Source organism: Rhynchophorus ferrugineus, unplaced genomic scaffold (assembly GCF_030347505.1).
Source record: "Rhynchophorus ferrugineus isolate W39M unplaced genomic scaffold, kcgeb_rfMv2 rfM3, whole genome shotgun sequence".
Lineage (NCBI taxonomy): Eukaryota > Metazoa > Arthropoda > Insecta > Coleoptera > Curculionidae > Rhynchophorus > Rhynchophorus ferrugineus.
Window position 1 is genome coordinate 35107268 of NW_027472582.1, and position 16301 is coordinate 35123568.

General features: G+C 30.0%; 1 protein-coding gene across 1 annotated transcript in view; it reads left to right on the plus strand.

Annotated features, from left to right (window-relative positions):
• Nucleotides 1-420: 420 nt before the first annotated feature.
• LOC143193287 (putative fatty acyl-CoA reductase CG5065) overlaps nt 421-16301 on the plus strand; it is a 34636-nt gene continuing 18755 nt past the window's right edge. Inside the window, exon 1 of the mRNA XM_076399413.1 lies at nt 421-542. Within this exon, the coding sequence (XP_076255528.1) occupies nt 531-542 (12 nt within the window). The 5' untranslated portion in view covers nt 421-530. The remainder of the gene's footprint in view (nt 543-16301) is intronic.

Genomic DNA, 16301 nt, shown 5'->3' on the forward strand with positions numbered 1-16301 from the left:
ATATAACACGGATTCTATCAGAGTCGTAATTTGACATTTTGTTAATAAATTGTTTCAAATGTTATTTTATGATATTGTTTCAAATATTTCTTGTTACTACCCAAAACTAAAAACTCAGATTTAAAACACATTCAGTGATTTTGTATCAAATCATAATTTTTTCTCAAGGAAAAAGACAGAACTTGAACTTATAACACTACCGATAAACCTTGAAACGTTCATTCACTTATGTTCGCTGTTAATGCTTAAATTAATATTATGTGCCATATATATTGAAATAATAATTTTTAATCATTAATTTAATAATTTTAATTAACAAGAATTTTGTTTTCAATCCTTGCTAATGATGACTTTGTTTTCGTTTCATGATATTTAATAATTCTGTTTTTTTCTTTATTTTAATGCTTAACTTTCTAATTTTACAGGTGCTATTGGAGAAGTTGTTGAGGAGCTGTTCGGGCGTATCAAAAATTTACCTTTTGATTAGACCTAAAAGGGGTCAAAATCCCCAAGAGAGGTTGGAACAGATCATGGCATCGCCGGTAAGGAATTCCACATATTACTTTTTTCATTAGAACATTAATCAATGACATCAGTCTAACATTTAAAATACAAAGACATAGAATGCGATCTCCCAGGTATAAATTTGTAGTCAAGCTTTGACCGTCTTAACCACATAAGGGTGCGGCAAGTGGAAATATTTATGACAGGGAATAATTAAAAAATGGATTTTTTAATATTCGCATAAAATAATTGATAACTTATTTTCTAATTGTACATTTTTATTGTCTTAAATATTATAAATTAAAATTTAATTCGTCCAAAATATATTTAAAAATACAAGATTTAAACTTACTGAATATAAGAATAACATATTTAAATTTTGATTAGAAAACTTCCATTTCTTTTTCATATATATTTTAATATGTATATAGCTGGACACTATCCATATTATATGTAGTTGTACATAATTTTTCATTTCTGTCCTTTGTATTCCGATTTAGTCCTATTTAGTTTCATTCCCCAGAATAAGCAATATTAATAACCACCTAATTTGTATCTTTTTTATTACATTGCCTTGTTCAAGATGTTCTCATCATCTAATTTCTAATACATGACTGGTCATTGAATTCAGTTCCATGGCCTACTTTCTATGATATAGTTTGACTGCCGGTCATACATCTTGAGTTACTTCACTTACCCTCAACTGTGATGTCTGTGCCAGTAATCTACCGACCAACTTTATTTTTCAATGCTTGGATGTTTCCTAATTGTAGTAGTTTGTAACTAGGGTTATTTGGACACCGTAAATCCAACTTTGATGATCTTACAGCTTCAACCGCGATGCTTTTGCCCGAATACTACTTAATTATGCCAAAGAATATTTCGAGTAACTACGAAAAGATTGCCAATCCAACGTCAACCTTCCTTCTTGTCTTAATAATAGGTTTATTTTCTTAATAGGCAAATTGATTGAGGTTAATTGAATGAAATAAAAAAAGAACAGGTTTATGAGCTCCCCGTAATTTTACCGCCAATTATGAAACGTATTTGTGTTTAAAACAAAAACTTGCTGTTCCCGATATTATAATCGAAAAATCGCCATTTTAATTGTATATTCTGATTTATTAATTGTTAGAGTGTTAATTATTGTTAGTAAGTAATATGAATCAGTATATAAATAGCTATCAATTTTTCGTGACATACTTTCCTTTGAAACAGCGAATTTAGCAAATTGATAATTTTCTTTTCTTCATCTATAAATAGATCAAAAGTTCAGTAATTAACAGGTAGATTATGCTATTCTGGCATTTTTAACTACGTATTCATTTCAATATTTTTTTTATTGAATGCAACAATGCTGGTAATAAATGGATATTAAATAGATTTATATAGATGTTTATTTGTAGAATTTGATGCGTATTAAAATAACTTACAATTGTAAAACGCATTGTTTTTAAGTAAATTATATGGTATTAATCTGTACTGATCATATTAACTTGACATTAAAAATTTTCTGTAGTTTGTTTCACAGGCGTTTTATATAAGGTCGGTTTTCTATCTGAATAAGATATAGCTAATGCATTATTAATTTCTAGGTTTTTTTATACCACTTTAAATTGACGGATCTAAGATCTTACCGCATAACTACTTAAATAAAGTAGTCAGTTTTTCAACTCTATTATTTTCATTTTGTCTAGTCTTCCTACAGTACAGTTTCTATACATATTTGTTTATATTTTACAAAAAATACAAAAATATGTTTCCACCTTGTCGAATCATGCATCAAGGAAAATAATGTTGTAAAATAAACATATTCCACTGAAATGTATATCTCTTTTTTTAATCAATGTTAACGTAACGTAACAGTGGGAAGACTGTCCACCCTCCGTATTTTTTACTTACAATAAAATAATAACCGCTGATAGGAAATTATCTGCCAAAATACCTCCTACCTAATACAAATTAAATTGAAAGTATTTAACATACCAGCAATGTTCAAGGCAGTTGCGTTTTAGGTATTTTTTAGTTTGCCTGTTTGTCTTTTGTTGTCTTTTCTGCAAACATGTGGGTATATTATTTCAAATTATACTTAAATTGAATAATTGACATAACGCTTATTTTTAATTCGTATGCAAATATATATAACATTATTTTCATTCTACACAAAACTGTTGATGTCCTTGCGTTATAAAGTTGAATTGTACTGACAAAAACCGTTAAAAGTTTATATTTTGCCTAGTTGTGCTCGACAATTTATTATTTGCAGTAAATATAAAATCAGCTCGTGTTTTAGAATGCTTTAAACATATACATATACTATAAAAATCGATTTTATAGTTTTCAAGTAATAACTTGTTTAGTTTATTTATCATATCTGTTAATAGGTTCGTTTACAGAGGCACTTTTGGCCATTGTGTTCAATAAGTAAATACAATAGCTCGTGATTGGGCTGGTTCCTTGAATATAGTTTAAGATGATTGTTAATTGATTGAAAGATAATTAGTAAAAGTTGATAAGTATTTTCAATTAAAATTAAATAAGTATTAGTATTATATAATAGAAAAATGATAAATCCTTAACTGAGATCTAGCATAGCCATTTATAAATATGTATGAAAATTAATATAAAATCCTAAGAGTAATCATCTGAGTCGCTCAAGGCAATATCTGTTAGTATATTTAAGTGATCTATCTTAATTTACATTTTAATAGAATACACCTTTTGTAGGTATAAAACGTTTTTACTAAATAAACAATTAAAAATATGTTCTTGCAATTTTTCTGCAATCCCATTCTCCCGTAATTGCTCTTTGAGATGTGTATCAAGAGTTAATTTTGAGTTCAAATGGGATTATAACATCTAAAAATGCTCAGAGTTCATCATTATATGGGGGATAATTTTGCTTTGGTTCAATTGACCAGACGGCAATATTAAATTTCATCGAGCTCATATCTTTTTTTTAAAATAACTTTTAAATATCATTCTTTATTAGTTCACCGTTAAACAAAATAGATGTATGAATTATTTATTATATATTATGAACGCTGCTTCACATAGCGTCAACGTGTTGTTGACCAGGATCTGTGCGAATTGGAGAAAGTTATGCTAAACGATTAAACTTAACGGGACTACAGAAATAGTATGAGTAAAACACAGAGCTCTGCTTTGAAAACGACAACAGTTGACATGATTTTTTTGGTTTCATTAACATACTTAAATTTTGCAAGATAAGTTTTACTATTTTTTTAATGTCATAACCCAATTTTTGTATTGTTACAAGGAGTAATGTAGTAATGAAGAAAACATACATATTTTAAAGTAAACAATACATTTTAAAAGTAAACTAAAAAGTATCGGCAGTTGTTGCAAGAGCAAAGTAAAACCAATATAATACACAATAATGTAATATTGTGAAAAACAAAAAAAAAAAAATGAACCAAAAATACTTGAATATTTGTTTCAATTCTTGAATTGTTTGGCAACAATCTTACAGGTATTTCAATAAATTATCTATATATCAGGTGCTTGCATGTATATTGATAATCGATATCTATTGGTGAAAATGTGAAATATCACCGTAATCAATTGTTAAGTAACCTAACCTAGCTTTTAAGAGCCAATATTTTGATATTTTTCGACATACAATAACAGTTTTCCTTTAGCCGTTAATCATATAACGCTCAAAATTTAATTTCCGACAATCATTACTTTTGTTGTTTAATTTGAATAAATTTGCTATCGAGGCTCATTAAACACCTTTAGAAATGTATAGTGATGTTATCTGATCGTATCCCAATGGTCGGATTTTACTTCAATGATTTAGAGATAGCGATTTTGATGTCAATACTCAATTATGACCGAGAAGGGCCTGTGGGACCAGAAACATTTGAAGGCAATGAGTTGCAAAACTTATTGAATCAGCTTGAACCGTTCAGACAGCTTAGCAGTTAATGAATTAAATGTTTTCAGAAATATCTGAAAACTAAAATCTAAATAGATATGATGGGAAATATTCAAAATTAATAAAAATGGCTACTACACGAATTTTTCTGTCAATTGGTGTGATATTCCCTTCAAACCAGTCAAAAAAAGATGCATTTTCTGTGGCATATTGTAACTGCTGATGACAAGTGAATGTATTACGATAATTCTAACCCCAAAAATTACATCTTTCTGTGTATATGATAAGATTAACAAGGTGTGTCTTACGAGTTTCAAGAAGTAAATGACAATTTTACTGCAAATGTCTACCGACGTATAATGAACAAATTGATTGACATATTTTTTTGCTTGTCAACATTTGGCACACATTGCAAGAGTTGCGGAAGATACACTGTTTGCAGCTCAAATGACAAGTTCTATCGCACCTAGCGTATTCACCATATATAGGTTCTCTGATTACGTATTCTTCAGATTGATGCAGTACAGAGGTTTCTAAATGCAGAATAAATTCGAAAGTGGATTGCTGCCAAACCAGCATCATTCTTTCGACATGGTATTGCCGTTTTAGAAATTGTGTTCGATTGTGGTAAAAAATTATAGAAAATATTTTAAATATTTTAAATAAATATAGCACAAATTTTTCTAAATACATACCTTTCTAAGATGGAAAAATGGTCGAATACATGGAAGAACCTAATCATTAGTTTATTTTGTGAATTATTTTGTTTTTTTTTAGTCTCCTTTTTACTCAACTAAGGTTTATTTTAAATGGATCTACTGCTTACGTGGGCTCCGAACCACGGTCGTCGGTATTAAGTCTACTGACTTAATACGAGTGGCCAAATTAGAAATCATCTCAGTGTCTTAGCGTAGTTACTGACATGACTGGTATCATTTTCCTTGTCGAATTTTGTACTCTTGTCTTTTGAACAATTACAATTATAACCAATCACGAACACAAATCCACAAATCACAAATACATTTAGGATCATACCCCAGCAGGATTCAAACCCGCGACTATCACAACAATAGGAGAACCATTATTTTGGTGATTGTTTGAATTAGACGATATATCTTTCTATTTAACTTTTTTAATTGATGTAGTGTTTTATATGCATTAAATATGCAAATATCTTCTAATAATTGCCCTCTATTGTTAGTGTTTGCGCTAAAAGTGGCCTCAGTAGATTTAATAAATATTATCCTAGTTTACTTCAATTGCAAATTCCCTACTTAGGTTGGGTTAAATCGGATTAATCCTCGTAGGTCCATTTAGTAATAAAATGTTAAATTGGGAGTGTAGGTAAAGGAACAATAATTCTCGAACTATATCTCAATATTCTATACAAGGAACATATATCCAATGGTATAATAACTGTTAATTAATTTTGAGAGTGTTTTAGAATCATCTATTTATTTTAAAAAAATGTATTAAATCACTAGCTATTATTTTCCTAGCAATACTTGACTTTTACATTGACACGTTTTATGTAGCTATCCAGGTATCGTATCATAAAGTTCTGTTAAGTCATGTGACATCTGTTAGAGATGTGTGGTGAATACCACGTTAGTTTTTAGATATTTTGCAATATAGATATCGTGGAGTTTTGTTGGAAACTTACTTTGTTGACGTTCTGTTTTTATGACAGCTCAATTGCATTAATTGACCGTTTTGGTTTTAATGGATAATATATGTTCACCGTGAGTATTGAATTAATTAAGATTATTATCACTATTCACGGTCTTGATGGCTTATAAGAAATACATATAAATAAAATAGTGTTTAATTTTGGGAAAGGAGTCATAGATACATTTTTTTTTAAATTATTTAAAAAGTTATCTGATTATGATTACTTTAAATAATTGATTATTTTGATTGTGCTCAATACTACATGATTGTAATGAATGAATTCAGTTTAGTATTAGATAATCAATGTAATTAATTATTTACTTAATGTGACATAACAACGATTTCATTAAAACGATACGCTATTTTTTCGAAAATATTTTTAGAACATTTTGATAAAACATACACTATATAATACCATATATTCCTGATGGAACCGATACTTCACTATATATGTTTGATTTTAATCTTAGTTACTGAATGCATTTCTCTTTATCAGGTTATAGGTCATTGTCAGAATAAACTATATTGTGTCCAAATCGTCTTTCAGCTTTTGATTGCCACTTTTATATTGAAGGAATATATGCTGTATGATTAATCAGAGTATTTCCAACAAATATATTTCTTATTTTGCGTGCTTTTTGAATCGGTTTTAACTTGGTTTTAAACTGTAAAGTAAACTGAATATAATGCCCTTTAAACATCATAAACATATCTAACAGTATTTTTTCTTAATGATTTTTCTTGTAAAAGGATAGGTTGTCATTGATATTAGACTGTGCTCTGGTGCAAGAAACAATTCTGCACAGTAGTGTTTCGCGTTACGACAATAATAAGTTTATTAATAAAATTATTACAATGATATGATAAAATATTATATAATCAATGGTCAATAATTGGTATATATTAAATGAATCAAGAGAGTAAAGTCGTAAAAAGAATGCCTTACAATAGGTAAATAACAGGTCAATTGAAAAGTACCCGGCCTGACACATAAATGGCGCTACTAGAATTAAATTCATATGTTTTTTAGTTAGCCCTCAAAACCTCAACCCTCAAAAGATGCGTATATAAATTTAACAGTTCTCGGATCATTAGTTTGTGAATTATAGCATTTTGAATGAAGCAATTTTTGTTATTGTGAAAAAAATTAATAAAAAGGAATTTCGCCTGTTGATAAAATATTGCTTTTTAAAGGGAAAAAATACAGTTGAAGTAAAAACATGGCTTGATGCCGAGTTTCCGGACCCTGCCTCAAGAAAATCAGCCATCAAGGATTGGTATGCTAAGTTTAGACATGTTGAAATGAGCGTTGAAGACAATGAACGCAGTGGACGCCCAAAAGGGTGTGTTATCGACGAAAACATTTAAAAAATCCATAATGCGATTTTGAATGACCGTAAGTTGATATTGAATAAAATAGCAGACACTCTAAAGATATCAACTGAACGTGTACATCAAATCATTCACGAATATTTGGGCATGAGAAAGCTCTGTGCAAAGTGAGTGCCGCGCGAGCTCACTTTTGACCAAAAACAACCAGTTGATGATTCGGAGCAGTGTTTGAAGATGATCAAGCGTAATAAACCTTGTAAGTAATCAAACGTTTTAGCGTCGATATGTGATAATAGATGTGGCTCCATCATTTCACTCCGAAATCCAATCGCAAGGTTATGGCGTCTGTATTTTGGGATGCGAAAGGAATAATTTTCATTGACTGCCTTGAAAAAGGAAGGACCACCAACAGCGACTATTAGATAGCGTTTGAAGGACGAAATCGCCGAAGAAACGGCCGCATTTGAAGAAAATGAAAATGCTGTTTCACCAAGACAATGCACCGTGTCACAAGTCAGTAAAAACGATGGCAAAAATCCATAAATTGGATTTCGAATTGCTTCCTCATCCACTGTATTTTCCAGATGGAAATAGTCCCCAAGTCGCTATTTCCTGTTCTCAGATCTCAAAAGTATGCTCGCTGGGAATAAATGTTCGTCGAATAAAGAGGTTATCGCTGAAACTGAGGCCTATTTTGAAGCAAAGGACAAATCATACTACAAAAATGGCATGGAAAAGTTGGAGGGTCGCTATAATCAGTGTATCACCCTTGAAGGGAATTATGTTGAATAAAATAAAAACTAATTTTGCCAAAAAAATGTGTTTTACTATGATAGGCCGGGGACTTTTCAATTGACCTGCTAATATATAAAGTATTATTCCGACAAGCATCAGTAAAACTTTGAAATAATTTATTTCGCGATAGACGTCAAGATTCTATTAATAATGGCGAGGATCTTATTAGAGAATCACATATCTCCGTGTTCCCGATCAAGCAATGGCGTGACATGCGAGTATACAACTTTCTTTTAAATTAACACGTAGAACATGAAAAGAAACAATGCATTATTTTGTTAATATGTTAATAAAAGTTGCTTCAAAATATAATTTATAATACAACCAGTATCTCTAATTAAAAAATGTATAATATACGTATTAAAATATTGTACAATTCTATATTATTAATAGTATTTTAAATTCTACTAGGGTGAATCCAAAAAAATGTGTTTTGGTTATATGAAATGTATTTATTAACTATTCTAGAAAATTATTTCAGTCATTCTTTCCCCTTTAGATGTTACTTGTCTCAAGTCTCTTTTTTTTATTGTTTGAACATTACATTTCATTTTCGCCACTGGAAATTCTTAATTTTCCAAATTTAAATTATAGTCGTTTTAAATAATTTTTAATATAGAAATATCGTTTCATATTTATAATAAAGTCGTCTTCATTCAACATTTTTAATATAGTCGCATCTAGTTACGAATATTATAAATATAATATCTTTTAGTTTTTTTTCAAGTTCGAGAACAGAGTCGAAGTCACACAGGGCCAAGCCTGAGCAATACGATTGCACTCCCTTTTTTTTTTGAACCTCCTCATATATATTCAAAATATTAGATTATTCAACAACCTCGCGGAAACTAAATGGAAGTTTTCAGGAACAGAGGTTAAAGGAAGCATTTTACTTGATTAAAAATAATATTGTTCAGTATAATTTTCGTCAGCTTCAATATGCTTATTCTATGTCATTGTCATTTTAGTGGGTTTTTATGTCCGTAAAATGGTCCAATGTGTCTAAGATTTTTTAGAGAAGAAAGAGGTTTAGGCTAATAAGGTAGATTTTGAAGCAATTCTTACTTTAATTGCCTGATTTTGGAAGCGTATAATTTTCTTTATCAAAATTTTTCTTTTATTTATCAACACTAAATCCAGTCGATAATCCTACTATAATGATATAATAAGATAAATTTAATTTAATCATACAGTGTTAGTTATATTTTTATTATTAAATTAAAATGGCGTCCAATTAGTTCTACTGTTGACGAATAGATGGTAATCCGCGAACATAATGAATAGCAATTGTTCTCGAAGTTATTTTTTGATATTGTTTATCGAATTGTTTTTTCGAGACAGTGCAGTTCTGTCGTCCGTCGCACGATATAGCACTTCCCTCGTAAAGAAACGACTACAGGGATAGACGTCTGTGCAGCTTATAGTTCTAATAAAATTACGTATGAATATTGCCTGTACCTTCTCCATCAGTCTGCCTTTGAACATCTTCGAAATGGTACTGTTTCTACATAAATTTTCATGGTGTGCCTCTATGCAATGGTTTTCTAAGTTATGATGACGACTGTATTATAACTACTTTTGCCCGAATTTGAATTAACTACGACAAGGAATACTTCGAGCAACTGCCGAATGATTGCCAATCCATCGCCAACCTATCTTCTTTTCTTAATAGTTAAGTTGATTCCGGTTAATTGAATGAGTTCAGAAGAGAACAGCTTTATTATCTCCCCGGAGTCCTACCGACTGATCTAGTTATAAAATGGAAAAGGATTTGAAACACACAAACTGTTAATTTACTTTAAAGTAATTCAAAAATTGTTCAAAGTAGTGGTTAAAACCAATGTGGCTCTGTTTTATTAAGTAACGCCGTCAGATCTCCCGTTATTAATGAAACCACAGAAAGATAATTCCCGATAAAACCAATGTTATTTATGTTTACATTAACCGAAATTTTGTTTCATTCGTGGAACATTGCTAATAAATGTTCTATATATTTTATGTGTAATTTTTGTTAAGTGGATAATTAATTTCTCATTTTTCTTTATATTTATTAATCTTTATTGAAATAAAACTGTCAATAACAGTCTTAGTTAACTACGGGCAAAAATACTGGATTTTGTTTCTATTGAAGAAGAAGATACGTCAATATTGTAACTAGCATATCTCAAATATGTTTAAAATATCATTCGAAATAATTCATATTTTATGTTATAAAGCTTAGGTAGTAGTGAGAGTAGTAAAGTAGTGACGTATAGAGACCTATTAGTTAAAACAAATTATAGTAAAAAGAATACATCTTTGGGGTAAATGGTGAATAGCTTGAAAACTATCTTTAATTTATGTTGCGATATATTACGTGTTGCTTTACAATGACTGTTGGTATGTTATGAGGTTTTTTAATAATCTTTAACAGTATTACACATTTCTACTGTGCTAATTTCAATATACTTATAGGATTTTCCAGTAGAGGTGGGTCGATGTTGGCTACAAAATATATTACCGAAATTATTTCACAGATTCAAGCCCATTTGGACTAAACTTGAACGATGACCTGTATTATTTTGGGTTTGAGGCCATCGGTCGATTACGGCTTATTAACATATATTAACAATTTTAGAAAATTGGTTTTACAACATTTGATAGGATCGAAAAGTTCAAACCAGTTATATTCATGGAATTTTTACGAATACGTTTTTCATCATTTTATAATAAAATTTTATCATGTAGACGATCTAAAAAATCATAACTTCCGCAGGCTGTCAATCATCAATCCGTCGAAATTCAAAAACCTTATATTTTCACAGAAGTGAAACTTACACAAATATTTGTGTTAGCTCATCGTTAAAAATATTTTGAAGGTAGAAGAATAAGATAAAGCTCAGGGATAAACAGAGATATTTATGTTACGGTGTTGGATGAGAAATAACATACGTTATATTGTCCTTGTTCCAGCTAGTTCTGACGCATACACGTTATTATCGATACAGTTACAACAAACAATTGACAACATTAAATTGAACTCATAAAAAACAAAACCTTATACTAGACAAAAATGTATCATTAAAAATTGATCGTATAATCGGAATTGGGTATTCACTCTCATCATTATCAATAAATTTTTTCATTATTGGTAAGCAATCTGTTGGAGTAATCAGGGTAGAAAGCATCGCGTGACCTTATAAATTAAAAATATATCCACGATAACTGAATTTCGCTTTGGGACTTTTGAGGGTTACGGGGCGGAGTATTAACAACCAGCCTTACGTCGATCGTGTGTGAATGGAGGCCAGCCAGTATTAGCCTACAGCAGGAGCGCCCGGAAACAATGCGTGTGTAATGAGTCGTTCAAAAAAATACCGCCGCTATATGCCACGAAAGGCGACACTTATAATGATAATGAGGTTTTATCGATGGAATCTTGTTGGATTGCATCTCACTTCAACCGAAAGCACATTTAAAATTTGAAGTCTTTTATTTGCTTATGTAGTCGTTTGTAAGCCGTAAGTCTTACTTTATCTCACTATGCGTTAACACAAGGGCCAAGCTTCAACTATTGAGAATAGAAAAATTAATAGACATCTTCAGAATTTGTATTTGAAACGTATTCAGTTACCCTTTACATCAATACAGTTAACCATTCTCTCATGTTCTATTTTAAAAGTCTTGAGTATACTATTTTGGGTGATTATGGCTCGGTGAATGCGGGTACGACGAACTAAAACAGTGCTGGTTATATGATGCGACCGTTATAAAAAGGTGAACATACAAAGAGAAAAAGGGAGAGCAGTGTAGTGTCAGAGACGCTCGATAAAATTATTAACAACCAAAAATATTATGGAAAAAATAGTAAATACGATAGTCTAATACAAGTCATATATTACGTACAAAGAGTTTTGAAAAGATTTGCGAGGAAAAAAATGAATTGATTGATTGACTGGACAAAAAGTTAATAAAACGGGATATACCGTACTGACGTGTGTAAAGATTTTCGGATGCTGGTACAGCTGTTGATATGTTTCCGTCCCACAAATGCTGTTGCTTCATCGTTGCTTGAGCAGGACTGCGTGATCGATGTTGTAGGATTCGGTGACTCATTTTCTTCGATGACGAGACATAGTGCCGAAATAAATGTATAGTCGAAATGCTGATGATTAGATAGTGAAAATTAAAAGTTAAAAGCTCTGTTTCAAAATATTGTAAAAATGAAATTTAGTAAAAAAAAGAGAAATGAAATGTATGAAAATTATTTGTTCCGGAATTAAAATTAAATTTAATGAGTATATAAATTAAGTATATAAATATTGTAATATACTCCTTGTAAGTATATAATTATTGAAACTAATTAGAAAATATATATGAAAATTCGAGAAAATTTTTAGTCGCAGAAAAAAAAAATAGTTACTTAAAACACACTATGTTGCATTAAACCTTTATTCACCAGTTTAAACCCCATTTTACGAATAATCTGGTCAGGCTGTCACCAGGTTGGGGATGTTATGACTCAGTGAATGGAGGTAAGATGGAATAAAATATTGATGGTTACATGATGTGACCGTTATTTATTGACGTTATAAAAATATGAAAATACAAAGGCAAAAACGATGAACGGCGCAGTATTACCTGAAGAGAGGCTTGAGCTGTATATGATGGCACGTCTAAAATGATACAAAGTACCCTTCAATGATATCCGAAATCAACGTCTCGGAGTTGCCAGAATAATTTATATTCAACATCTGGGATAATATATCAGAATATTTTGTAGGCCACTATGGTAAGATGTAAAATTCGACATGTCTCAAGATCGCTACACTATGAAAATTACATTTAACGTCAATATCATCTTCTATATTGGTGTGTTCAATAAGTTAGAAATTAAAATTAAAAAACAGATTTGTAGTTGCAAAAATGACTCGACTTTTTAATACGCTTATTTCAACGGTCCTCAGAGTTATGAACTCGATTATTGTAGTGGTTTTCTGGAAGAGGGTCTGTGGCAGCTAAGGTAATAGCAAGATGATTATTTTATGAAAACCATTTTGCACAAATACTTATGTATGTATGAATGAAATGTTGATTCTTCTATAAATTTTGCAAATAACGCTAACGAATTTTTAGTTCTAGGGCTAACGAATAAATATTATCTTATCTGTGAACTTATTGAAGAACCTAGTTTATGTTTATTTATTTGTGAGCTTCTTAAAGTCGACAAATGTATGTATAAATTATTTATATATAAGATAAAACAACAATATTGCTACAAAATGTAAAATAGTTAATAGGGGAAAATATAGTTATATGAAGATAAAGTCCTCAATATGTAGTCCTCATATTGTGTAATCTTCAAAAAATTCATTAGTATATTGATATTTTGTAGGAAAAGCATCTCTTAAGGTCATCTCCACGATATACAGCCTTCTAACTTAGTTATAAAAGCTGGTTTGATAACTGTAGTGGTACTATCGCTGCTGTGATTGTCGCAGGTTTAAAAATTATCAGGATGTTCTGACTGTAACTATGATGGTCCACAAGCAACAGTTTAAAATTCAACAAGAAAAGCTATCCTAGTCACGCTAGTAATCAGACTGGGTAGGATCGGATGTCTTCTGAAATGGTTTCTGAAATTGAAGTTTTAATAACTAAAAATCCCAGAGATTGGTGTCACTAAAATCCATATATAATTTGACTATATGCATTAAATTTATTGAAGACGTATTTTATTAAAAACCTCCGACTGCATTTTACCTTCTGACTGAAATATTCTAATATAGAATATGGTAAATTTTCTTTGACTTAAAATAGCCAGTAGTTAGACGCTGTCAAATCTGGTAAATAGAGCGGAAGTTGTATAACTGTGATATTCTTAATACATAAATATTGAATAAACAGTTCATCATTGTTATATATCCCCTTTCATGGCACTTTACAACATACGGTCATTTAGCGCTTTTCTACATCCCCATTCAGTTTTGAACGGACTTTAAATTTCGTTATCAGTAATAATTTTATTAATAACTTGATTACTTTTAACATTCAGCATTTCTAAAGTTTGTAATGTTGGTGTAAACTTTTGCACAAATACACAACTTGCTTTCTAATGTTCATGCAACATTAATCTCAATTGCGAAAATCTAATATTCAGTTTAACGTGGTACAGATAATCAAATTGTCCTTTTTCATCATTTTCCATTATTGACAGTTGACAAGGATCATAGTTTTTTTTTCTGTGCATTACTCGTTAAAATTATTTATAACATTTATAAAATCAAGTTAATAATGATGAGTTACCCAAAACATTGATCGCAAATAGAGCTTTCAAATTATTATGCGAAAGTTTTTTCGTGAAAATTACCTTTTAGAGTAACACACTCTTGTTTGGTGATTATTTATCAAATGTCATTTATCCGAAATTCATAGATGATGAACTCCACTGTTTAATATACAATCAATTGCTTGGCATCGTTAATGTGTATTTCATTTTTCAATAATTATAGCTTGACTCTTGTATTGGTTTTATGTGAAGAATGAATGCTGATAAAACAACTTCAATATAACAATACGATTATTAAATATTATAAATAAATAAATTTAGTTTCGTTACATTGCTTTGTCTAGTAGAGTTTCAGAATCATGTGACTTATGGTTAGCGTGATTGGTAGTAATTTTAAAAAGTTAATATCTAATGTTCCTTTGCAAGAAGTAGAACACATCAATTTCACAAACTTTCATATAACAGTATGATTAAGATTGTTCGGACTTTGTTCAACTGGTATGACTGTGTTTTTAAATATTTTAGTTTTAATATACAGTTTACGGTAAATCCTGGTAGCATAGTTTGTTTTGAAAAGGCCATCCAAAGGTTGGCCGTGTTTTTTTATGAATATTCCGTGACTTAATTTACTTATTCCATGTAGGTCATATATCATTATGTGTTCAATATCGTTATATGCTTATTATTTTTTATATTAATCTGAAAATCATGAAAATTGTTAGTAAATATGTAGTGAGCGTTGAAAATATTGTTTTAAGAATGTAATAAATTTAATCTTTAAAAAATTTACGTTGATTTTTTTTAGTTTTGGGAACCTCAGTAATGCTTTAATATAAATGATATGAATAAATTATTTTTTATAGCAGCATTTTAATTTCACGCCAACTAGTCTCTGTTTTTAGGTATAAAATTTGGCCCATATTCTACTATCGTTTAAACATGGTGTTTGAAGATCCAAGCTGATTGAGACCTTCTCTTTCAGCAGCGTTAAAAACAGTTCTCCCATTATCATGTAAGAATAAAATCCAAATATCTAACTACAGCTTTCCTTATCTATTTTTAACGTGAAAGGTGGTATGGATTTCTGATATACATTGTGTGATTGTTACAAGCATTAATAATTTCCATATTAAACAAACAAAAAAGCTGTGGACACGCTGCTAGTAATTGAAATGTTGTTAACATGGTCAGAATAATTCAAAAGTAATGAAAAAGGCGACTACACCAACTGATTATATTGTAAATTATTAACTATATCGGATTTATATTGGTCACAAACCAAATATATATTTTTTATTTTTTGGAATGCAGTGTAACGGGTGATGTAAGGCCAACTGCTCTACGTTTCAACACAGACTAGTATTATAGGAGCAGCTAAAATGAATAATAACATTGAAGATTACCAACACTAATTGATCAATTTGAATGATAAATTATTTTGGAGAAGACCATTAATAACTTTCATAAAGACTCAATTTTATACAATACACCTTCAAATAGATCCTGATATGAAAAAAATGCTATAGTAATTTGAATGCAAAGATCGCATTTCCTAGCGATCTTATGACACGTTTCAAGATTGATGTATGCTTCTAAATTTTTAAAGACATTCAAAAATTGGTAAATAAATATTAAATCGGACAATGTTAAAAATCAGATGCGTCTAATATCATTGTTAAAAATAAATTGATTTCTGAAAATATGAATTATGCAAATACGTTAAAACTAATATTATGACCGTGCAACATTATTTATTTTTGTAATTGTGAGTTTTCACTATTCTGACTTGAATGTTTACACTGATTTGTTAAGCACATATTTACGTTTCAA